General features: G+C 41.4%; 2 protein-coding genes across 2 annotated transcripts; both read right to left on the reverse strand.

The window, feature by feature from the left end:
* Positions 1 to 2369: 2369 nt before the first annotated feature.
* LOC124151142 lies at positions 2370 to 3959 on the reverse strand. The gene is made up of 3 exons (XM_046523487.2): positions 3811 to 3959; positions 3251 to 3398; positions 2370 to 2464 (listed from the first exon to the last, which is right to left on the reverse strand). The coding sequence occupies exons 1-3, from the start codon at positions 3881 to 3883 to the stop codon at positions 2410 to 2412; spliced, it is 276 nt and encodes a 91-aa protein (XP_046379443.2). The 5' UTR covers positions 3884 to 3959; the 3' UTR covers positions 2370 to 2409.
* An 8709-nt stretch (positions 3960 to 12668) lies between these two features.
* On the reverse strand, positions 12669 to 19395 carry LOC124151186. The gene is made up of 4 exons (XM_048382992.1): positions 19109 to 19395; positions 18634 to 18721; positions 18157 to 18304; positions 12669 to 12705 (listed from the first exon to the last, which is right to left on the reverse strand). Exons 1-4 carry the CDS (start codon positions 19289 to 19291, stop codon positions 12669 to 12671), a joined length of 456 nt encoding a protein of 151 aa, XP_048238949.1. The 5' UTR covers positions 19292 to 19395.
* Between the last annotated feature and the right edge of the window lie 6223 nt (positions 19396 to 25618).

Genomic DNA, 25618 nt, shown 5'->3' on the forward strand with positions numbered 1-25618 from the left:
TGGTGTGCGACCTTTCAAATATAAAAACCTAATCACTGCTCGGTATTCTACTGGCTCCATTGTCACACCCTACTCGATCATAACACCTGTTAAAGTGATAAGATTAATAGTTCGGTGCTGCAAATTCAGACATAACCCATAGATACATGTATCATTACACATGTGAAATTTCAACCAAATATGATAACCCTAAGTGGTTTAGGGGAAATCTTTAATGAACACCCCTCGTACAAGTCCAACAGCCATTCATGGGAACATGATGTCAACTTTAGGGGATGATGTTCCATCCTTTGCAAGATAGGCATTGGTGTTCAAGGGAGTGTATAAGTGAGTGAGTGAGAATGGTTTTACGCCGATTTTAGCAATATTCCAGCAAAATCACGGCGGGGGACACCAGAAATGGACTTTCCGCATTGTACCTCTGTCGCGAATCGAACCCGGATCTTCGGAGTGACGAGCGAACGCTTTAACCACTAGGCTAACCGACCGCGCCAGAGAGTCTATAAGATGATCCAAGATCAGGAAGACCTTCAAATGCCACCATTAAGAAAGTGTTGATAACTTACAGGATATCAGTATGGATGATCGACGTCTTGCAACACACCACATGCAAATACAGAGGCGTCTCTCATGAGAGAGAGAGAGAGAGAGAGAGACAGAGAGAGACAGAGAGAGAGAGAGAGAGAGGGAGAGAGAGCATGTCAGACACTATCAGACAGAAACCATGGAAACCAACGAAACAGTGGAATAATCAAACGCCTCCTCTTCCTAAGATACCGGTTTTCTGGGGTTCCAAGTAAGTCCTACTGCGGACTATCTCCCGGATGTCCTGACATCTTTGTTTAGCGGTAGTGAGAACTGAGATCTGATTGTAATGGGATTGCCAACTCCATGAACACAGTCCAACACAGTCTTTTCAGCCAACCCTCGTATATGGATACTAGACCCGTGAAGATCCGGGGTAGAATAGGTCTTCAGCAACCCATGCTTGCCATAAAAGGTGTGCTTGTCGTACGAGGCGACGAACGGGATCGGGGGGTTAGGCACGATGACTTGGTTGATGCATGTTATCGTATCCGAATTGCGTGGCTCAATGCTCATGATGTCAATCACTAGATTGCCAGGTCCAGGCTCGATTATTTACAGACCGCCGTCATAAAGCTGTAATATTGCTGAGTGGGGCGTTAAACAGCAAACAAACAATCAAATATGGATACTATCGTCATGAACTATCTGTACAAGGTACTGTGATGGATATCTACTAACCCAACGTACAAAATCCAGTTCTTTGTCCGAAGAAGGAAATATGTGACTATCATGAATTGTTTCAAGGTAATCGTTGAATTTCTATAACACGTGAGGAGTATTCCATTCCACCCGAATACACTATCGTGGCACTACAGTGTTTGGCCCCCACTCACTATTACCTGAAACTCTGGTCCAGACTTCAATGTTTACAGGACGCCGATGTACATCAGGATTATTGCTTGGAACGACGTAAGGCAACAGACGCTTACTGTTTATGCAAATTGTGGCGAGAGTTACCAGTAGAGCTGGACGTACCTGTCATTTTCGCGAACACCTGGTGTCATCAATAGTTTTCGGTGATCCAAACATATATTGCTCTCATCACTGTTTTGCCTTTTGCGAACAACGGAGTCCGGTTCGGCAGATAATGAAATTTATCCTCTGGTGTTTTTATAACTGCATTCTTATTAAGAATCCATATATTCCTAAGATACATTAATTTGTAAGGTCCAGGAAATGTACCATCAAATCCTTATCAACACTACCAACAATAATTCTGACAACAATAAAGCTAAATTAAATACTTTCCGAGAATATATGAGACAAGTGGAGTTGATCACACGTGGATCTTGTAAAGACAAGGACCAGGATCTCGGTCCAGGAAAAATATTTAAATAAAGATATATATTTTTTTTAATTTCCATCGTGAGTGAGTGAGTGAGTGAGTGAGTGAGTGAGTGAGTGAGTGAGTGAGTGAGTGAGTGAGTGAGTGAGTGAGGTGGGCGATACTATCTTGCACCGACTCATGCATGCATATCTAGTTGTTCTAAACGGATACCAGTAACTAGTGACAGGGTGAAATATTTTATGTCGCCTTGTTTCAGTATTCCAGACGCGAAGGTCACACGTATGTAACCTTTCCGTGCTGTACAGTCTGAACACGGGCTTCTCACATAGTATCTGGAATCGCTCAAAGTCAGTCCATGTCATAAGCGAACACTTTAACCTCTAGGCTATCCCACCACCCCGTTATAGTAGCCCTGTGCAAGTTGATAACACGTTTTATGGACTGTGACTGTCTTATGCTTCAGTATGCCATAGCAATGTAAAAAGAGACTTGCTATGGGAGTTACACTTTATTCATGACTGGTTTCAGATGCTCTAGTTGGTGGCAGGGGCAGAGTTGTGATGAAACTTCTGAATAAGGCCTTGGATTCTGTAACAAAATAGTCACTTTTTCAAAAGCGGTTTGTTAAGTTATAAACCTAAATGTACAGCAATAATTATTAAGTTCAAGGCAACATAAAGTTGTATAAGAAGGTTATCGATCATTGCAACATGAAGTTCCATCTTAGGTCATTGCAACAAAAGAGCAACAATATGTAGCACTACAGGAGGCTAATGAAATTTATGACACACAACACGCAACAACCTATATCATCGTAGGTGTAACTGAGTGAGTGAGTTGGGTTTAACGCCGCTTTGAACATTATTCCAGTTATATCACGGCATGTCAGCCTAATGTGGGAGGAAAGCCCGAAGTGATGCAGGTCTCAGACGTTTGCCACTTCGGTGAAACCCACGAGCACGGGTATGATGCTGACAAACCTAGAACCATAATCGGGGCGAACCGGGATTCGAACCCACAATCCTAGGTTTCTTGCGTGTTCAAGGGACGCAACTCAGCGAATTGCGTCGCCTTAGACGACTGGGCCACCCGTGCCCCCCTCGTTAGGTGTTACTGAGCAGTGTTAACAACTGCGGCAGATGACACATGGTCATTGAAACAACAGATAGCATCGTGAATGTTATCAAACTCTATCAACCATTGCAACATGTGATTCTGAGGGCTATTGTAACACCGTGCAGCCTCATATGTTTTTATAGCACAAGGTTACACCACGTTGAGAATCATCCTAGGTTTGAATCCCAAACCTAGGCATGCCCCCTTTGGTTCACCCATTCATTCATTCTGTAAAATAAATGCAAAACTATGACTTACCCCTTGCAGGCGAAGTCGCAGCCGAGGTCGATGATATCGTTGGTGAAGAGGGTGGTGCACTCCTTTTCACACTGTGCCTCGGTAGCATCACTGCCGAACTTCTCAATTACGGAACTGACGAGTTTGTGAATTTCGCCTCCGTCCAGAACTTAAAAGACAAAATAATTTAAATTTGACATTGAACATGCTCGTGTATTCCTGTGATCTTGGGGGCTGTTGTTGTAATGAGTTCCTTGTATGAAAAAGAGAAAACTGTGAGAATAAGACATTATTTTGCATTTTATGTATGTATGTATGTATGTATGTATGTATGTATGTATGTATGTATGTATGTATGTATGTATGTATGTATGTATGTATGTATGTATGTCTGTGTGTGTGTGTGTGTGTGTGTGTGTGTATGTATGTATGTATGTGTGTGTGTGTGTGTGTGTGCGTGCGTGTGCGTGTGTGTGTGCCAGCTCGTGTGTGTGCGTGTGAGTGTGTGTGTAATTCCAATATAATATGAAACTGTAAATAACAGTGCACATGGCCAATAGTATCAGAGTCACGACACTCACTGTTTCCGAGCAGGGCTTTCTTCTCGGCAAAGGCCAGAGGCAGGAGACAGAGGAGGAAGATGGCGACCTTCATTGTGATGTGTGGTTTATGTTCTACCTGAAAAACAACAACACAAGACACGTCACTACAATTTACATCTCCATAAGAAGTCTCCGCCAAAAGCAGAGTCCATTAAGCGATTTCAACCCCATCAGCAGCATGTTTATGAATCACTGTCAAATAGTTATGATACAAGGTAGTCGCGAAAAGGTGAGCTTATCCTGCCCTCCGGTCACAAACACACGCAAAGGCAAGTCCATTCATTCACATGCCGAAACACCACAAGATATGGTACAAATCATAAAAGGGACTTGTATCGGACATCTTTTTTTGTCACTGATGCGTTAAGTTTGGAAATGTCCTCCATATGCCTACCATAAAAAGTTTTGAAAGCTTTACTGGGGCCTTGAATGTTGTAACCTTGATCAAACAACTTCTAAGCAAGAGTCGTATGACGCTCTTTGAAATCTTACAGAAAGAGCATGCTCTTTTTCACCTCAAAGTTGTTAATTGAAAAGACCAAAGGCTGGAGCTGCAGGAATATAGCTCGACCTTACTGGGAAAGTTGACTGTGATCACATCAATTGTTGTCTTAATTTTCCTTCTGAGCTTACGACGAACCACTGCCCAGGTGCTCCAGATTAGCGTGATGTAATAACTGCGTATTAGGCTCAGTCAGAGAGTGCAACGTTTGCTGTATCCTTTCTACGTCTATTTTGGAAAACTAAACGTGTTTCGAAACCCGAAAATCTTTCGGGCTTTTTACTACATATGAGTTCTTTTTGGCAATCTCAATGGAGTGTTACTTTCCTATCAGTATCGATCGGGACGACGACGCATTGATTTGTCTCGGAAGCAAGTGACGTCATTCATTGTATCCTGAAGTCATCGCATTTTAAGGTGACATCATTGGATTCGAGAGTATGACAAACTGCTGTGTAAACATGAACACAGTTACATGATTCAACTTTCAATCCCCACACGAAAAGCGGTCAATCTTTCGCAATGTGCCTCTAAAACATAATATGATGAATGTCATAATGACCATAAGCACATTGGTCTTAACAAAACGGTAGGTAAGTGAAATGTTTAACTGGAGACTGGGCTGTTTTATACCAGACATGTAAAGGACATTTCCAAATCTTGTCCGATGCAATTCACTATTGTGTGCGGGTGAACATTTGACTTGCCTTTGCATGTGTTGGTTACAGATGCCACCGGTGTGACAGAAGACATTTAGCGAACACCTGATAACCTCACTAACTGACAGTGAGTCATTAACATATGCTTATGGTGTAGTCCGAATCGTACAACGAGCCTAATGCTATATCACGAAATTGTAAATCTTTCCACCAAATAAGCCTATAGCCTGTTGCAGGTATAGGATTCAGAAACATCCACATGAACGTGGAGCGTTAATTCGAACATGAATGCGAAGTAGCTAGCCGTGATTCAATCAAACGACCTCTGCAACATGAAGCATGCTACTCGTGAAATTAATGCGTCACCAAATTAATGCGAGTGTAGTTTTATTTACAGTACATCATTTAAACATGCAACAAACTTAAAACAACTATTCCATATGTTAATTGACATGTATAATAGGACACGTATGCACAGGCGTTATGATTACGTTGTGTGTGAAAGATGTTTCCAAATTAAAGCATATTTTCCTGGCAACGTCACACAAGACCTTAGACGATGGTATTCGTTGTTACCTTGTCTAGCGGTGGGCCTTAAGAAGGTAAAACAAGGACTGGCCAGCTACAAGTTAACACAGTGTGTCTTAGTGGGTTTCAATGTTAAACTGCGGCATGGTATCTCTGGTTCTGGCACTATCAAACAGGCATACGTCCGGGCTAGTACAAGCAGCCACGCGCACACATGTCTGCATGTCTCAATGGAAGTGAAAGTATCGTGAACGCGACCTTAAAACCTATTTCACATCCCCTCTTAAGCGTGTCATACAAGATGGACATATGACTAATTAAAACATTTCACTGTCACCTTACTGTACAATTTGTCGTAACCACAATGGCGTTATGCTAACATTTATGACGCCCATACGCGACAGTCACTATCCAGCAGTTCCACTTACCGTTTGAGACAAGGAGAATGAGTTTACAAACTATTACGCTTTTTATATAGTTTTTTCTTTGCATAACGTGACCACTGCAACCAATGGACGTCAAGATAAAAAATTCCATGCGTTATCGGGTGAATAGGCCGATATTGTGGGAAACGAACAAGAAAAAACATGTGTCACGCTACTAGATTATGAAACATACGAAAAAGTAAGAACTCGGTTAAATATCTCTGGAGTAGACTTTTTAATAAAAAGCAACAATCCCTTTACATAATCATGAGAAATTTGGCTAAACGTAAAGAGTCCAAAGTGCGATTCCAACACTAAAACTACGTCGCTGTTACATGGGACCATAAGAAATTTCCTTTAAACGATTCTGAATATACAAATAACATATATTTATGAATCACTATTAAATAGTGACGATACGAGGTGTTCGGAAACAGGTAAGCCTATCCTGCCCCACCGTCGGCACACGCAGAAAGACATACAACGGCAAGTCAAATATTTACCTAAAATAAACCCACACCATATGGTACACGTAAAACATGGATTTGTTTTTGTGGTAAGTGATACGTCACATTTTGAAGCGTCCTCCACAAGCTACTTTAAAACGTTATTGAGGCCTTGAGTGTTGTATCCCTGATCAAACAACTATTCAGCAAGAGCCGAATGGCGCTCTTCAAAACGTTCGTAGAAAGAGCATGCTCGATTGTATCTCAAAGGTTCTGAAATGTAGGCTGGAGCTGATGGAATATTGCTCGACAGAAAGGGAAAGTTGAAGTCATCTCTTTTTTCATACAGTCTCTTGGAGAGTTTTTTGTCACTCTGAATCTTGTTCCACCTGTCTCGTTCATTTCTTGTTCATACGAAGGGAATTGAAAGTGAGGCTTCAAGGATATGTTTCAAGTTTTATTTGCTCTGTCTAAGTTTTACCCACTTTGGACAGTAACTAACTTCGAAGGATGGATAAGACACTCTTTACAACACGTTCCAGGCTTACGGGCTGCATTTGAACCAAATTCACAACCAGGCAGCATATTTCTGCACACTTTAAAATGACTGGGTATTCTTTTGATGAAACGGGACAAAATTATCTACTGCTCTGTCACCAAGTTTTTCCCGTGAAACGACTAAATCTGCTTGAATGAACGATGCTTCTTCCTGTGCGACTGTGAGGAAGTGGGCAGCGGAGTTTCAGAGGGTAAGAGAAAGCCCCGGAAATGATCTAAGATGAGGAAGACCTTCAACCGTCATCAGAATGGAAAATGTTTATAAAATACATGATTTGATTATCAATGATCGACGACACACCATACGTCACATAGCCGATACAATAGGTTTCTCCCATGAGAGGGTTGAAAATATTCTGATGAATGAACTTGGCATGACATAGGGTTTCAGCACGCTGATCTATACTGAACAACAAAAGTTCCTGTGACATTGAATACGATTCAATGCAAAGTTATGTTTTTTACCAAATCTGAAACAATTTCGGTTTGCAACAGATAACAGACTCCTGAAAGTGTTCAAATGGTTTAATTTGCCATACTGACTTCAGAAAATGCGTGATTTCATAAAAAAAACCATGAACATACCAAAATGTCAATTTACAAATCTATAGCATGTGTATCCACCTCTGGTTCCAATGCAAGCAACACATCTTCGTCTCATGGAATGGACCAGGCGTCGCACAAAGTCCTGTGGGATATCTGTCCATATCTGCTGGAGCATGTTTCGAAGTTCCTGGATTGTCTGTGGAACACGTGGTTGACGTCAAAGGGGCCGATCCATCTCATCCCACATGTGCTCGATTTGTTGAAGAGATCCTGAACAAGTCGAGCAATATGAGGCCGGGCGTTGTCTGATGGGTAATGCCTGGGCCATGACGACGCAAAAACCGTAGAACAACAGGGCCGATGATCTCGTCGCGGTAGCGCTGTCCATTGAGATTTCCCTCTACTACTATCAAACGGGTCCTCTGTCTTGCTGTAATCCCATCCCATACCATAACGCTGCCGCCCCCCAACCGATCTTCTACCATGACACAATGATTGACGTAACGTTCACCTCGACGTCGGTACACTCGAATCCGTCCATCGCTGTGGCTGAGGTGAAAACGATACTCGTCAGTGAATAGAACTTGTCCCCACTGCATGGCCATCCAGCGTAGACGCTGTCTGCACCACTGTAGACGTGCTTGACGGTGATTTCCTGTCAAAATGGGACGTCTTGCGGCTCTTCTGGCGACAATCGCTGCACATCTGAGGCGGCGACGTACTGTTTGTGAAGATATTCGTCGAAGGCAAGGGATGCTTCTTGCAGTCACTGTTGCTGGCTAGAATCTATTTCGTAGGTGTGTTGTTCGAATCCAGTTGTCTTGTCGATTATTGGTTACACGTGGCCTGCCACTCCGAGGATGGTCTCTGACTGCATGTGGACGTTAAATTTTCTTGCAACATCATCCTGGTTCAAGCATACCAATGGCCCACAGACGCTCATTTTCGGACAGGCGTGGCATTTCGTAATGTTCAATAATTGCGTAATTTTGTTGTTTTGCTGAGTGGTTGTTGTCAGCAAGATGCTAAAAAATAAATCCCGTTAAAGCACATGTTTTTATACCCATTCTTGGGTAGTGAAATGCATCGGGCTTGCCTAAAAGTCAACTTTTGCATGGAATGCATGCTTTTCTGTAGCAGTTACGTTTTTGTGACTTGATTCCATACATGTACTACAATATTGAAAACCAAACTTGACTTGTTTGAAATATACACTAAAATATTGGTGTCACAGGAACTTTTGTTGTTGAGTATATTTGCTCCAGAAGAACCTAGCAAGGTTATGGCTTCGGTCTTTTTGTTTGTTTTCTTTATTCCTTTCTGCGTTGAATTTGGGGAGGAGAGGGGAGGGGTACAAAGGTATCTTACTGGCGGACTACCTCCTGAAACATACCATCGATGGCCAACATGATGCAACTTTGCCTTGGGATTATCGTGAGATTATCAAGGTTGAACGTCGTGGAAAACTCACCAAATGTGTGTTGTTCAGCCGGACCATGTAACTGTGCGCCAATCTGTAACCCGCAATGCATTCCTGTGGATTTGACCTAATTGAACAGCCTACTTATTCACCAGATTTGGCACTGCCATAACCTCTTCCTAAATTGAAGAAAAACGTTGAGAAGCACTATGCAAATGATGATGACGTTATTTTCGCTGTTCACGCACTCCAGCATCGTTGACAGACATGCGTACCTTCGAGGGGAGGATGTTGACAAACAATTAACAATCAACTCATCTACGCAGTCCATCATAGTCAGACGCAGAACGGTTCCTACACTCCTCGTATATACATGCAATCGTGATGAACTTGGGTTTTCTAGAACACCTGGTATCTACACATGCTCAGCATAAAGTCGGAATCGTACAATCGATATTTCTTATGGATATGGAAAGGGTTTTTGTGGCTTCTATTTAAAAGCATTGGTGGAGCATCTACAAATATACAAAGTCAACGCCAGGGAATAATCAGTCTCGATTATCCGCCCAAACAGACTCCATTTTGCAAAAATGCAAAATAGTTGTGAAAATTATATTATTTTATATTATTAAATTATTTTAATGTCTCAACCCAAAGATGTTTTTGAAGTTTACTCAGCATAAGTTACAGATGCTGCTGAGATTGTGATGAAACTCGGAGACGCCATCCCCCAAAACTTCGACTCAGTTCAGAAAATATCAGTGATGGCAAGGTTAGCAAGACCTGCTCTACCGGTAGAACCCGCTACATAAAGTAATCGTTTGTTTGTTCTTAACGTCGCACAGCAGTACGGAGATATCTGACTCTTGAAATTGTTTCTTTGTACTCTTTGAATTTCTAAACATCCCTTCCAAGTTTATACAGCATTCCCTAGCTGCAATGACTCAGCCAGTTGATCAGTTATCCGACATTACACCCTTCCGTGTAGCATTGCAGCAAATCTGCGTCTGTGTAACATTGCACCTAATCTGAGTTTGTGTAACATTGCAGCAAATCTGAATCTATGTAACATTGCAGCAAATCTGAGTCTGTGTAACATTGCAGCAAATCTGAGTTTGTGTAACATTGCAGCAAATCCGAGTCTGTGTAACATTGCAGCAAATCTGAGTCAGTGTGGCATTGCAGCAAATCTGAGTCAATGTAACATTGCAGCAAATCTGAGTCTGTGTAACATTGGACGAATCTGAGTCTGTGTAACATTGCAGCAAATCTGAGTCAGTGTAACATTGCAGCAAATCTGAGTCTGTGTAACATTGCAGCAAATCTGAGTCTGTGTAGCATTGCACTAAATCTGAGTCTGTGTAACATTGCAGCAAATCTGAGTCTGTGTAACATTGCAGCAAATCTGAGTCTGTGTAACATTGCAGCAAATCTGAGTCTGTGTAACATTGCAGCAAATCTGAGTCTGTGTAACATTGCAGCAAATCTGAGTCTGTGTAACATTGCAGCAAATCTGAGTCATTGTACCATTGCACCAAATCTGCGTCTGTGTAATACTGTGTCTGTCTTTGTAGCATTGTACCTGTCTGTGTTACTGAAACGTAACGTGAATTCCGACGTGAAGCTTTACCACAAGGTTAAGGCACCTTGCATCTTAGGTTAAGGCACCTTGCATCTTAGATTAAGGCACCTTGCATCTTAGATTAAGGCACCTTGCGTGTTAGGTTGAGGCACCTTGCATCTTAGGTTTACGTACCTTGCTTCTTAGGTTAAGATACCTTGTATCTTGGGTTAAGACACCTTGCATCTTAGATTAACATACCTTGCACCTTAGATTCGTCTATTTCTAACTTGGGAATGTGGTCAATGAATGGCTGCATTGATAAATGTAGACTACAATTATTAGGACTGCTCTGCAATAACGATTGTAACTCAATAACAAAAGACCTATTTTGTGCTCACATTGCTACCAACGCTATTGTCAATATTAGCCGTCCAGTAAGCATATGCAACATCCTTCTATATACTGCTAAAACATATCATTTAGATAACTATATAAAGGAATATACTGATAGCGGTTCATTCCCAACTAAATCGGCTTGGCGAGCTCTTGTAATCAGACGTCTATCAGAGAATGAACAGTACATTTGGAGAGAGAGAGACTAGCACAGAGACCAGATCTTTCACGATACCATAAAATTCATAAACGGTTACAAATGCATGTTGTTTATAATGTAATGTATCTCTATCCACATTTAAGACAACCCCCGCAACTTTGTATTAAAATCGGATCAAGAGCAAAAGTGTCGAAAGAATGTAACCATTGTAATAGACATTGCTATGACTATGATTGCCATATTATTTTGCACTGTGAAATGTTTATGCCTGACAGAAATAATTTCTTCTCATGCCTGATTGATAAACTTGATGTAGATGTATACGTGAAAATAGATATGCTTGACGATGATGATATGCTTTCATTCTTTCTCGGTGCAGATGTCCATGACTTGACTAACGAACTTGATTACGATACTTGGCAAAGCATCATAATGTCTTTCTGCCACTTCATATGGAATTTAAAGAAACACCTTATGTATATCTACTAGATACCTTACTACTCTCAAAATGTACATTGTAAATTATTTATTCATAGCGGTGTATAACATGATTTCATTGTATATAGTCAAGTAATTTCATTGATGTATTGTAAATAATGTATTTGCCCATGTAAAATCTTCGGATTCAACTCGGGAGGAAATAAAGAAATTCATTCATTCATTCATTCTTAGGTTAAGGCACCTTGAATCTTAGGTTAAGGCACCTTGCATCTTAGGTTAAGACACCTTGCATCTAAGGTTAAGGCACTTTGCATCTTAGATTAAGGCACCTTGTATCTTAGATTAAGGCACCTTGTATCTTAAGTTAAGGCACCGTGCATGTTAAGTTAATGTACATGCATGTCACCCGTGAAGATCTAGGTTAGAATAGGTCTTCAGCACCCACGCTTGTCGTAAGAGGCGACTAACGGGATCGGGTGGTCAGGCTCGCTTACGTGAGTGATGCATGTCATCGTATCCCATTTACGTGGATCGATGCTCATGATGTCAATCACTGTATTGTCTGATGTAGACTCGATTATTTAGCTGGAATATTGCTGAGTTCGGCGTTAACCACAAAACAAAAACAACAACAAAACAAAACAACGTTGCATCTTGTAGATCTAAGGGACTGAATTATTATTTCGCTCGCCGCCTTTAGCAATATTCCAGTTTTATCTTGAGAAACCAGAAATTTGCGTCACATACAGTACCCTAAAAGGAATCGAACCCGGGTCTTCGGCGTGACAAGCGAACGCGTTAACCACTAGGCTACCCTACCGCTCTATTCGTACAGTCGATGTAAGACTTGGCATAAATAGTGTTTCAATGTTATATTATTATCAACAGTGAGTGAGTGAGTGAGCATGGTTTAACGCCGCTTTTAGCAATATTCCAGCAATATCACAACGGGGGACACCAGAAATGGGCTTCACACATTGTACCCATGTCGGGAATCGAACCCGGGTCTTCGGCGTGACAAGCGAACGCGTTAACCACTGCCCTATTCGTATAGTCAATGTTTTAAACGATGTAAGGCCTGGCATAAATCGTGTTTCACTGTTACATTATTATCAACAACAAAGTTCATGGTGGCAAAGCTACATTTTATTAATGACCGGTGACAGACAGTTTATTGAGTGGTAGCGGACGTCGGTTAGTTCTTGTGAAACTTCTGAATAAGGCTCTGGATTCTGAAAAAAAACCATTCACTATTAATATCATGGGCCATACAGGGAAATAACAAGTATATTTTTAACGGGGATCGAACAACCGACTTTCTACTCTCCGGGCAGACGCTCTGTCCACTAGACTAGACCATACAGGTGGTACTTAGTTCAGGGCGCCATTATAGTAACTGAAGGCTATCAAACATTGCAACAAGATATTTTACAGATCAACCAATGCAACAGATGACGTTACGGGTCTTGCAACAATGTTTTCAAGGTTAAACGAAGCTGCATTTTAACTGACCCCTTTCTTTATTTTCTTTAAAAAGTATTTGGCAAGAAAAACTTACTCCTTGTAGGCGAAGTCGCAGCCGAGGTCGAGGATGTCGTTGGTGAAGAGGGTGGTGCACTCCTTTTCACAATCTTGTTCGGTAGCATCACTGCCAAATTTCTCAACCACGGAATTGACGAGATTGTGGAGTTCGACGCCGTCAAAAACTTAAAACACAAATGTGAGCTTTGAATACATTGAAATTATGTTTCTAGGTTTGTCAGCACCATACCCGTGCTCGTGGGTTTCACCGAAGTTGTAAATGTCTGAGACCTGCATCAGTTCGGGCTTCCCTCCCACATTAAGCTGACACGCCGCGATATAACTGGAATACTGTTAAAAGCGGTGTTAAACCCAACTCATTCACTCATTCACTTTAAATTTGAATACCACTACATTGAAGTTGTGTTACATTGACCTTGCTCTGTCATCATGACGGTTATTTTAGCAGTCAAAGAACGTGTGCAAGGGTGGGATGGGGTCTGGTGGTGGTGCGTATGCATTATGTGTATATTCTGATACAATATGTATATACAACAAGTGTATATGTCGAGTAGTATCTGTGTCGTGACACTCACTGTTTCCGAGCAGGGCTTTCTTCTCGGCAAAGGCCAGAGGCAGGAGACAGAGGAGGAAGATGGCGACTTTCATTGTGATGTTGTTTCTACCTGAGAGACAAGCACAACATACGTCACTACAATAGCCATCTACGATCTGGGAGTCAATCACACGGTGACACTACAATGTGTGTCTTGTACGAGCTTAGAGACAAACACACTATTTGTCACACCAACGTTTCATGTACGATCAAGGAGATCACTACAAGATGTGTAACAACATTGTGTGTCTTGTTCTTGCTGAGATACAAACACACGTGTCACTGCAATATTCACCAACGATTATATCTGAATGGATATTGTTCAACGTTTGTACTGGACAGTGTGATTAACGCTCAACATCATGTAATAAAAAATCTCTGTGGGTGCGAGTGTTGGAAGTTTGTGTTTCTTGCATCTACAGCGGTGAAAATTATTATGAATGGATCACTGAAAATCAGAGATGACACCAGGAAAAGCTTGCCCTGTCCTACAGGTAGCATCCGCCGCTCATACAATCTGCCGGACACCACAAACCTGAAACCTCAACATCGTGTATTGTTTTTCAATGATGAGCGGGCTTGAGCGTGGTCTTACTTACAGCGTTGATCGTGTTGTTACAATATGTGGACGGGTTTGAGCGGGGTCTTACTTACAGCGTGGATCGTGTTGTTACAATGTGTGGACGGGCTTGAGCGTGGTCTTACTTACAGCGTGGATCGTGTTGTTACAATGTGTGAACGGGCTTGAGCGTGGTCTTACAGCGTGGATCGCGTTGTTACAATGTGTGAACGGGCTTGAGCGTGGTCTTACAGCGTGGATCGCGTTGTTACAATGTGTGAACGGGCTTGAGCGTGGTCTTACAGCGTGGATCGTGTTGTTACAATGTGTGAGCGGGCTTGAGCGTGGTCTTACTTACAGCGTGGATCGTGTTGTTACAATATGTGGACGGGCTTGAGCGTGGTCTTACTTACATCGTGGATCGCGTTGTTTCAATGTGTGAACGGGCTTGAGCGTGGTCTTACTTACAGCGTGGATCGTGTTGTTACAATATGTGGACGGGCTTGAGCGTGGTCTTACTTACAGCGTGGATCGTGTTGTTACAATATGTGGACGGGCTTGAGCGTGGTCTTACTTACATCGTGGATCGCGTTGTTTCAATGTGTGAACGGGCTTGAGCGTGGTCTTACTTACAGCGTGGATCGTGTTGTTACAATGTGTGAACGGGCTTGAGCGGGGTCTTACTTACAGCGTGGATCGTGTTGTTACAATATGTGGACGGGTTTGAGCGGGGTCTTACTTACAGCGTGGATCGCGTTGTTTCAATGTGTGAACGGGCTTGAGCGTGGTCTTACTTACAGCGTGGATCGTGTTGTTACAATGTGTGAACGGGCTTGAGCGTGGTCTTACTTACAGCGTGGATCGTGTTGTTACAATATGTGGACGGGCTTGAGCGTGGTCTTACTTACAGCGTGGATCGTGTTGTTACAATGTGTGAACGGGAATGTGTGTTAACCTGGCGCTACTGCATGGATCGTTACGATGCGTGAACATACTTGTGTTAGAAATATCCCAGTACCAGTGGTGCCAGACACAGCATAATACTAGTGATGTGGTGATGTGGATATATTACAGTGCTAATGAAGTGGGTTAGATATACTACAGTAATAGCAGAGTTGGTCAGATATATTACACTACCAGCAATGCCGGTCAGATATATCACAGTACAACTGATGTCAGGCAGATGTATTACAGTACCAGTGATGTAGGTCAGATATATCCATTACTTTTGATGTAGGTCTGATATATCACAGAACTTTTGATGTAGGTGAGATACACCACACTACTTTTGATGCAGGTCAGATATATCACATTACTAGTGATATATTACAGTCCCCAATTCATCTCAAAATGATCAAGATCACTTTGATGTGACCAGAAATGTGAGATTAGTCCACCTATCTTGCACTTTTAGAGGGTTGTAACGCATATGGTTTTGTTGGAAGGTTTCAAGCTGTTTGTGCATGCTGAGATTAAGTCCCTGTTTCCGGGCACTGACCCTGTACTGAACACCTGTTTGATTCAGGTACAAGAGTAGAAGCTATTACAAATTCAAAGTTTTGCCAAACAAAAAAGAACTAATAAAGTTTCCGGGTACGGTTGGTAACTATAGAAACTGGAGCATTTTTCTGATGTAGTGACTAACTTATCGGTCAAAACCAGGCAGTTTTGGAAATAGTAAAATCCATTATCATGCATTCTCCAGTCTTGAAAGCACCCGCACTTCGGGAAAATATTTCGGCTGGTAATTGTTGCGAGTGACATCGGTGCTGATGGTCTTTTATTACAAGAAAATGGAAGTTACATCCATCACCCTATTTGTTACTTTTCAAAGGAAGTTTACAAGCAGCTGAAAGATTACTTTGCCACTGAGAAAAAATACATGTTTTCGTGTATTTGGAAACTATATAGTGTATCCCTTTGAAGTTTACTTTCATCACAATCCACTGACTTTTCGTGATAAGATGAAGAACAAAAATCAGAGATTGATGAATTGGCGTTTGACTTTGCAAGATTTAATCTTGAAATCAAACGTACCATGCGAAAAGACATCGTGATGGCGGATGTTCTGTCTAGAGTCAGTTCATTTACTCCGAACACAGATGTTCATGCAGTGTTCATGATCCTGCTGGTAGAATGTATTTTGTGTTCTTTTGGAGTAATACAGTAATAAGTAAACTTTTTCCATGAACGTGTCCATTTTACATAAAGTTTTCACTGGATTAAAACTTTCTTCTCTTGACGGAGGAGAGTATAGTATGGATGAGTGAGTGAGTTGTGTATAACGCCGCTTTTAACAGTATTACAGCTATATCACGGCGTGTCAGCTTAATGTGGGAGGAAAGCCCGAAGTGATGCAGGTCTCAGACGTTTACCACTTCGGTGAAACACACGAACACGGGTATGGTGCTGACAAACCTAGAAACATAATCGGGGCGAACCGGGATTCGAACCTACACACATAGGTTTCTGGCTCGCTCAAGGGACGCAACTCTGCACAGCGAATCGCGGAGCTTAGACGACTTGGCCACCCGTGCCCCCAGTGTAGTATGAAGCAGCGACTGTCATACATGAACACATAGTAATTGTCAGTGGTAGCAGTTTCTAGACGCCTGGCTGTGCCTATATGAGCGACATCAGGGCGTTTCTAGGCCTTTTGCGACAAGATTTGCATCAAGTAGGGATTAGATGCTCACAAATGGTCCTGTTTTCCAAATACTGTGTTAAGGGGCCACTTTAGGCAGTATTTCATTACATTGGTGCGTGTCAACGAAACGTGGAGGAAACTGATGAGAAAGACGTTTACGGCTTTGGTGAAACTAACAAGCCCGAATGTTAGTACTGCCAAATCAATTATCACAATCAGGGCGAACCTCTGATTCGAACTTATGATCGGTTGATCCATACCATAAGGGATTGGCCTTGGAAGTCTGGGCCTCCATGTTGAAGTCAAGTTATTTCCTTATTACGTCTTGTAGATCTCGTTCTTAAAATCGAGCTACAACTGAGGCGTGACGCTTCACCTACAAGGTTGACGTACCCTGCATGTGGTGACCGTCTGGTGGACAGCGGAAGGTCAGCTGTTCGAACCCCGGCCTTGTCAAAGATACAGACGTTAAAGGGGTGGTCGGCTCGGAGTCAGTATACTGTCTGAGTGAGGTGTCCATGTTAAATTGAGGCACGGTTGCTCAATGGCTAGCACAAAGAGCGGCATGTGGTGATTCGGGGAAATCAGGATTTCGCTTCACGTGCAGTAACTATGAGGAGAATCGAAAACGCCTTAACAACGTAACCAGTGAGTACCCCCCACCTCCCTGTCCTTTGTAATTTTCGAAACGTTTTGCGGACAGCGTATGAAGCGCATATGCGTAGATAGTGCTTCAGTATTTCATTTTAAACAACATAAATTACATGGTTGCAAAGTTACATTTATTCATGAACGATTACAGATACTTTATTTGGCAGCAGCATGAGTGGTTGGGTGGTGGTTAGCGCCAAGGGTAGTTATTTTTTGGTGTACGCCATGGGTCGTGGGAAATTGGTGCGGAATAAGGCTCTGGATTCTGTAAAAAAACAGTTTGTTAATGAAAATAACGATTTAGTCCTGGGCAATCATCGCATCAAGAAATCAACAATGTGCTATAAGAAGCTATTGACCAATGCAACAAAAATGCCGCAAGTGCGCTATGAGAGACTATCGATCACTGCAACAAGGATGCATATAGTTTGCTGTATAAGGCTAAAGATCACTGCAACAAGAAATTAATGTTACATTAACGTCACAGGGCGCTATCAGCCATTTTGACTTGTGACATCACTGGTCTGTGTAACTGTATAAGAATCCCGGATGTTACAGAGCATTGTGGTCCAATGATTCATAATACACGATGATGAGAATCACCCTACATTCTAATCACAAACTCTGCAGTTTCGGAAGCATAACACCAGTGATTGAACCATTCTCTGTCTTTTAAACGATTGACTTACCCCTTGCAGGTGAAGTCGCAGCCGAGGTCGAGGATGTGGTTGGTGAAGAGTTCCAGACACTCCTTCTCACACTGCCACACGTTTGCATGTATGCCATACCTCTTAATCACAGAGGTGATGAGATTTTGAATTTGGCCGCCGTTAAGAACTTCAAAAACAAAATTATGCCTTTAAATATGAATACGTCCACATTGAAGTTGTGTGACATTGACGTTGATCGTGTATTCTTGTGATTAGTTTAATGCTGTCCATTTCAAACAAAGGCGTTCCTTGTATGAAACTGTGACGTCTTTTTGTTATTTTGGCAGTCAAAGAACGTGTGTGACGGTGGGGTTGGGTGGGGAAGGGTGGGGTTGGCGTTAGTGTATATGCATTGTGTGATGACTGTGTGTGTGTATTCAAATACAATATGAAACTCTAGTTTTATGTGTACATGTATATGCCCAATAGTACATGTACATGTGTCGTGACACTTACTGTTTCCTAGCAGTTCCCTTTTCTCAGCAAAGGCCAGAGGCAGGAGACAGAGGAGGAAGATGGCTACCTTCATGTTGTTGTTTTTCACCTTAGAGACAAACACAACGCATGTCACAATAGTGTCATGTTCGATCTGGAGATACACATACTCTGTGTCACAATGTCTGTCTTGTACTATCTGGGAGACGAGCACCCAAGAGCCACAACATTGTGTGTCCCTATGTTACCTGATAGTGATCGATTTTACACATGTATTAAACTAAACAATCGCGACGAAGACGACGATGGAAATACTACTACTACTACTACTACTAATAATAATAATAATACTAATACTAATAATAATAATACTAATAAATTCTACCACCCACGCTCTTCCCTCAATCGCTTATATTTACCAATCATAATGGGAGGGCGTGGTTTGATAAATTTTGGGGCTCTTCATGATAGAATTGTTTTGTGTACTTTTGCGCACATTTATTTGTCTCATGATCCTCTTGTGAAGCATGTCTAGACTCATGATGGAAACAAGGCATTTCCCAGTTTTCGTAAACGAGCCAAGGATGTGGGACATAATCTCAATGTCAGTGTTGATTTTGTTGATGGTTCTGTACTGCTGGACGGTACAGAAATGAATCTCGACCAAGCGAAGTGCCATATCAAATCGGCCCAAAGTTTTTCAAGGAGAGGCTATCTGAACGACCACTGCATCGAGTTTATGTGCATTGTGTTGAGAAGTTCAACAACCCTGCAGACTCTTCCGCTTGAATGAAGTCGTCTGGCCTGAAAAGTGAAACAGAAGGCTTTCTGTATGCTGCTCAGGACCAGTCACTTTCCACCCGAAACCATCAATGTGTGATTTTGCATCAAAATGTCAATACGAAATGTAGATTATGTAATGAATTTAATGAGATTGTCCAACACACTGTCAGTGGATGCCCAGCTTTGGCACAAACACAGTATCTTAAGTGACATGATGGAGTGGCTCGATCATTATGACCGTCTTCACAATGCTTGTGGTTTTGACGCAGAGGTCCATTCATGGTACGACCCGGAATATGTAGAGGGCGTCATGGAATGTGATAAATACAAGATTCTTTGGAACAGGCCGTATACAGCCTCAGACGTATCCAGGCCAACAAACCTAATGTTGTCCGTTTTGATAAATCCAATGAAATCATTTATATTATTGATTTTTTTTGTCCCTTTTGACACTAATGTGATTGACAAGATTCAGGAAAAACATGGCAAATATGCAGACATCGCTTTCGAATTGACGTCACGCTTGCATCCCAAGTACCAAGTGGTCTGACTACCCATTGTTCTCGGTGCCTTAGGTTTGGTACCTCCCAATCTGTTGACTGACATTGGGAGAGTACCCGGGTTTGCTACTAGGAATACAGCCCTTCTGACAATCTGGGTAATGAAGAAGGCTGCAGTGTTGGGGATCACATTCTCCGAAAAGTTCTGGGCGGGTTAGACTTGGTAGGGCTTCGTAGGAGTCTCATTTGCTGATGATATGAGCAACGACAATGCACAATGAAACTCAATCAAACAAGGTCGTTGTGTCTGACCACTTGATCCAAGTCGCCTGTTTTGATCAGCATAGGTTTTTAGAGATCAATTGTATCTCCACAGCATAACGTATATGTTGCCACATTTTATTATTAATTCAATAGATGCAGCTCGTAGTATGTAGTATACCACTTGCAACATACAAGCAAACTTAAACATTCACTTCATGTGTTAATTGACACATTATACATGATCTCACCCGATTATGCAAAGGAATAATGATCACTTGTATCTGAAAGATGTATCCATCTGAAGCATATTTCCCTGCCGCGTCACACAAAAAGACGTAAACAGAAAGTACTGACTACCCTGCCTGGCGCTCGGCATTGAGGGGCTAAAACAAGGACTGTTCGGCTCGGAGTCAGAATAGTGTGTCTGAGTGGGGTATCCACACACGCACGCGCGCGCGCATGCCCATCGTGATATGATTGAAGCACATTTCACCATATTGCTGGAGTATTGCTGACTGCGGCGCAAACAACAGCCAAACCAAACCAAACCACGTTCAACGCCTCGGATGACAGGGCCACCCTTCGCTATCTTCACCGGTAATGATAATATACAGACCGTGACACATTGTCTGTGCACGTACCCGTATGTACTGAAACACAAATGGATCCGCGCCCATATATAAGTGCAATAAGCCTGAACACACCGTTAAATATAAAACGATAGCAGCTAGAAATAAGAGCTAAAATCATCTGAACGGATCACAAAATAGAGCTACAAAATCCTTTCCACATCCAATAGAAATCTCTGCATAAAGCAGAGTCGATTGTACGATTTCCGACTATATCATGAGCATGTGTTTATGAATCACTATCAAATAGAAATCAGGTTTTCGTGAAAAGGGGAAACCCATATCACCTCACCTCAAATTATAAAAAGGTAACTAATTAAACAGTTGAATTTGACTGAAATCTAACTGTCCCCATGTATCATAACGAACACGGTGTTACACAAACCTATCTCACGATTACACGTCTGTCAGTTCCACTTACCGTCTTAGATAAGAAGAATGACGTAACCAATTGCGACGCTATTTAAACCTATCCTCTGAACTTTTTCTCAGCACTACATGGTCGCTGGAACCAACGGTGCCGAGGCTAAAATACTCAACAACAAAGGATGCAGATAAACTGACATTTTTATGATACGAGAGTTTGATTATTTATGTTTGTGATCTGTCATTTTTTAAGATTTCACAGCAATTTCTCCTGTCAAATTCTAATTGGTGGTTGACAGAGATGGCAACGAATATAAAAAAAGTTCTAAGATGCCATATATCCCTAACATGCCATATACCTCTAACATACCATACAACCTTGCCATGCCATATATCCCTAACATGCCATATATCTCTAACATGCCATATATCCCAAAGAGGCCATCTATCTCTAATATGCCATATATCCCTAACATGCAATATATACCTAACATGCCATATGTCGGTAACATGTCATATATCTCCAACATACCATACACCCCCAACATGCCATATACCTCTCACATGCCATATATCCCTAACAGGCCATTTATCTCTAACATGCCACATATACCTAACAGGCCATAAATCCCTAACAGGCCATATACCTATAACATGCTATATACCTCAAACATCCCATATACCTCTAACATACCATATACCTCTAACATGCCATATATCCCTAACAGGCCATATATCTCTAAAATGCCACATTTCCCTAACATGCCATATACCTCTAACATGCCATACGCCCCTAACATGCCATATATCCCTAAGAGGCCATATATCTCTAGCATGCGATATATCCCTAAATGGCCATTTATCTCTAACACACCATATATCCCTAACATGCCACATATCTCTAACATGCAATATATCTCTAGCGTGCCATATATCTCTAACATGCCATATTTCGCTAACATGCCATATGGTTTAAACATATTTTTATTTCAAAAGAAATCTGGATCGGTAAACAAGCAAAACTTGCTTATGTAAATACCTCTCCAGGTAATAACTTTACAACAACTGGTTATATATCAGATTATATGTAAGATAGTGCTAAACATACACATACTAAATGCACAAATGAAATATATGAAGCCTATACAAGTGGTGTCTGTGAAATAAGATATAGCAGTTTTCCATTACTACATGCATAAAATTAAGCTACTCGAATCTTTTGCTTTTGACAATGAAATCGTGAACTGATTTAAGAATAGTCATGTTTGTAGAACTGCTAACTGAACTATTGCCATGTAATATTCTTTTTTTATCATATCCATGTGTGTAGAAGTACGTAGCGTTTCTGATATTATGGTATTTTTGACAGGTATAGAAAAAGTGAATTGCGTCTTCAAAGTGATAGCCACAAGAACAGTCTGATATGTCTGATACATGTCGTCTAAACTTATCAGCGTTTAGGTCACTGCAGCCGAGCCTAAGGCGACAGTGGACAATTCGGCATGATCTATGACCGTATTTTAGGTCAAAATTATTAATAATTGTATCAGAACGACTAATTAAGGATTTGAATTCTTTTAACGAGCAAGAATTAGTAACTTCATTGGGTAGAGCGTTCCACAGATTAATCGTATCCTGAAGAAATGATTAAGCATAGGTCTGGGTTCTACATCTGATTGTTTGTATGTTAGATCTATTTATAAGGTTATAATTGCTATTATCAGAGACTGGACTTGGAATGAGATCGTTGAGATGTACAGGTGAAATACTGTTTTTCATTTTGTAAAATGTAATCAATTTGAAGCGGTGTCGTCGTTCTTTTAAGGACTGAAAGTTTGTTTCGTTATAAATTTTAACATGACTGGTACCCCGAACCGCCCCACAAATAGTTCTCAATGCGTCCAAATGTAAATTCTCGAGTAACAATGATTGATCGTGTGTACAGTTGTCCCAAATATGACAGCAGTAGTCGAAGTTTGGTAGGAACAAAAGATGTGTACATAGTTTTAAGCGTATTTCTTGTTAGTCTGTATTCAAAGCTCCTTAGGCAGTTGATCATTGGACTGATTTTTCTAATAATTTCGTTCGTGTGTTTTTTCCATGAACAATCAGATTGAAGTGTAATTCCTAAATGTTTATGACTTTGTACTTCTTCAATAACAGTACTCTCCATGTATAAGTTTGGTCTAAAACCAGAATTGTCTTTGCGACTGAATGTTATAGTTTTGGTCTTATCGGGAGTGAAACCTACTTGTTTGGGCCCAGTTTGAGATTTTTGCCAAATCATTGTTGATACAATTTGCTGCAGAGATTTGATCATCAATGATGACATATATAGATGTATCGTCTGCGAACAGGCGTATATTACTCTCGATACCTTCGACAATGTCATTTATATAAACAATAAAAAGCAGTGGTCCAAGGACTGACCCTTGGGGGACCCCAGCTTGTACAAATTTTGATTCTGAGGTATAACCATTAATGACTACTTTTTGGACTCTATGTTCTAAGTAACTTTCAAACCATTTCAAAAGATCACCTTGGATACCGTAAGTATTGAGTTTATGAATAATTCCTTTGTGCCATACTATATCAAAGGCTTTGCTGACATCACAAAAACAGCTCTGATTTCTTTACCTTCGTCTAATGCCCTAGCAATAAAATTATATAGGTAAGTGAGTTGATAAGATGTGGAATCGCCAGGCACGAATCCCGACTGTAAATTTGTCAACAATTCGTTTTCTCTGAAAAAGTTAAACACATATTTGAATATACACTTTTCAAAATTTTTGGCTAAGCAACATGTAAGCGCTACAGGTCTATAGTTTGAGCATTCATGTACATCGCCTTTTTTGTGAATTGGTGTTACTGATACTTGTTTCCAAACTAACGGGAAGGTTTTGTTTTTGAGCGACAAGTTAAATAATTTTGTCAGGATTGGAGCTAGACGAGTCGCTGTTAAGTTAAGTAACTTGTTACCTATACCATCTGGCCCTGTTGCCTTAGTTGTATCTACAGAAAGAAGAATATCTTGAACTTCTTCTTGATTTAAATTCACAGATAGTAATGGATCGTCGATTGTATATGGTCCAATGGATGGAAGGTCAGAATCGGGGTTTCTTACTCTTGCTTGATCAGTGAAAAATTCATTTAGGACATTTGTAATATCTTCAATATCATCATATAAAACATTATTTGATACTATTGACGGAAACGACGAATAACATGCCATATGTCTCTAATGTCCCTCAATTGTGTTGGTTCTAAATTACGTTTCGATTATGAACTTATTGCGATGAATTTTGTCTGACTTTCTCTTTAAGAGAAAACCATTGTATACCCAGATGTGCTGACTGAAACATATATCCCATCTCTTCGGTTCCCTACCCCCTCCCCAAGAATGTAGTTGGACGTTCCTAACTAATTTTGTAGGTGAACTATTAATTCTGTATGTAATAAGCTGTGTGCCTACATGTGAAGGAGTGACAGTGATTTTCACAAAGCGTCACTATCCCCATGTTAACCTTCGGTGCTGGGATAGACTGGTCCATGGTGTCACGTTCCTCACTTATTACGGTCGGGTAGCCTAGTGGTTAAAGCGTTCGCTCGTCACGCCAAAGAAGGGGGTTCGATTTCCAACATGGGAACAATGTGTGAAGCTCATTTCTTGTGTATTGCTGGAATATTGCTAAACGCGGCGTAAAACCATACTCACTCACTCACTCAACTATTGTGACCTCATCAAGATCTTAGGACACATGTTTTCTCCAGTCTATCCTAGGCCGACAAAAGGTTGGGTGACAGGATTTTACTACACTGTGACGACCAGCGACGACCGTTGTGAACCGACTGGTGACATGTACACAATTCTAACAGGGCACATGCAGATTTCTTACATTTTCATACCGACCTTTGGCAGGCGCGGATGCTGAAAGCTGGTGCGGGCATATTAGACGTTAAAGATGGTACTCGTTGTTACCCTGCCGCCGCTCGGCATTGAGGTGTATTACAAGAACTGTCGGCTCACAGTCAGTATGCTGTGTCTGAGTGAGGTATCCATGTTAAAGTGCGCCATGGTATCGCTCTGGGCTAGCACAAAAATGCGGTATTACTACAAGCTATAAACTACTACAAGCAGCCAAACACACACACACACACACACACACACACACACACACACACACACACACACACACACACACACACACACACGTGCATACATGTCGTTACGTAAATGGAATAATTTTGAATGCGAGTTTAAACCCAATTTCACTTCACCTAACCCCACTTTGCAACTTGAGTTGGGAAATCAGAAAATGGCCTCACATGCTGTAACCGTGAGGAGAATCGAAAACGCCTTAACGCCTTAACCACTAGGCTACCCACCGACCCGTACTAATAGTCCATGGTAAGTTTAGGAAAGATGTGTGGACTGTGGATTTCTGGATATCCGTAGATAATGCT

This window comes from Haliotis rufescens, unplaced genomic scaffold (genome assembly GCF_023055435.1).
Source record: "Haliotis rufescens isolate VD_foot unplaced genomic scaffold, xgHalRufe1.0.p SCAF_43, whole genome shotgun sequence".
NCBI lineage: Eukaryota > Metazoa > Mollusca > Gastropoda > Lepetellida > Haliotidae > Haliotis > Haliotis rufescens.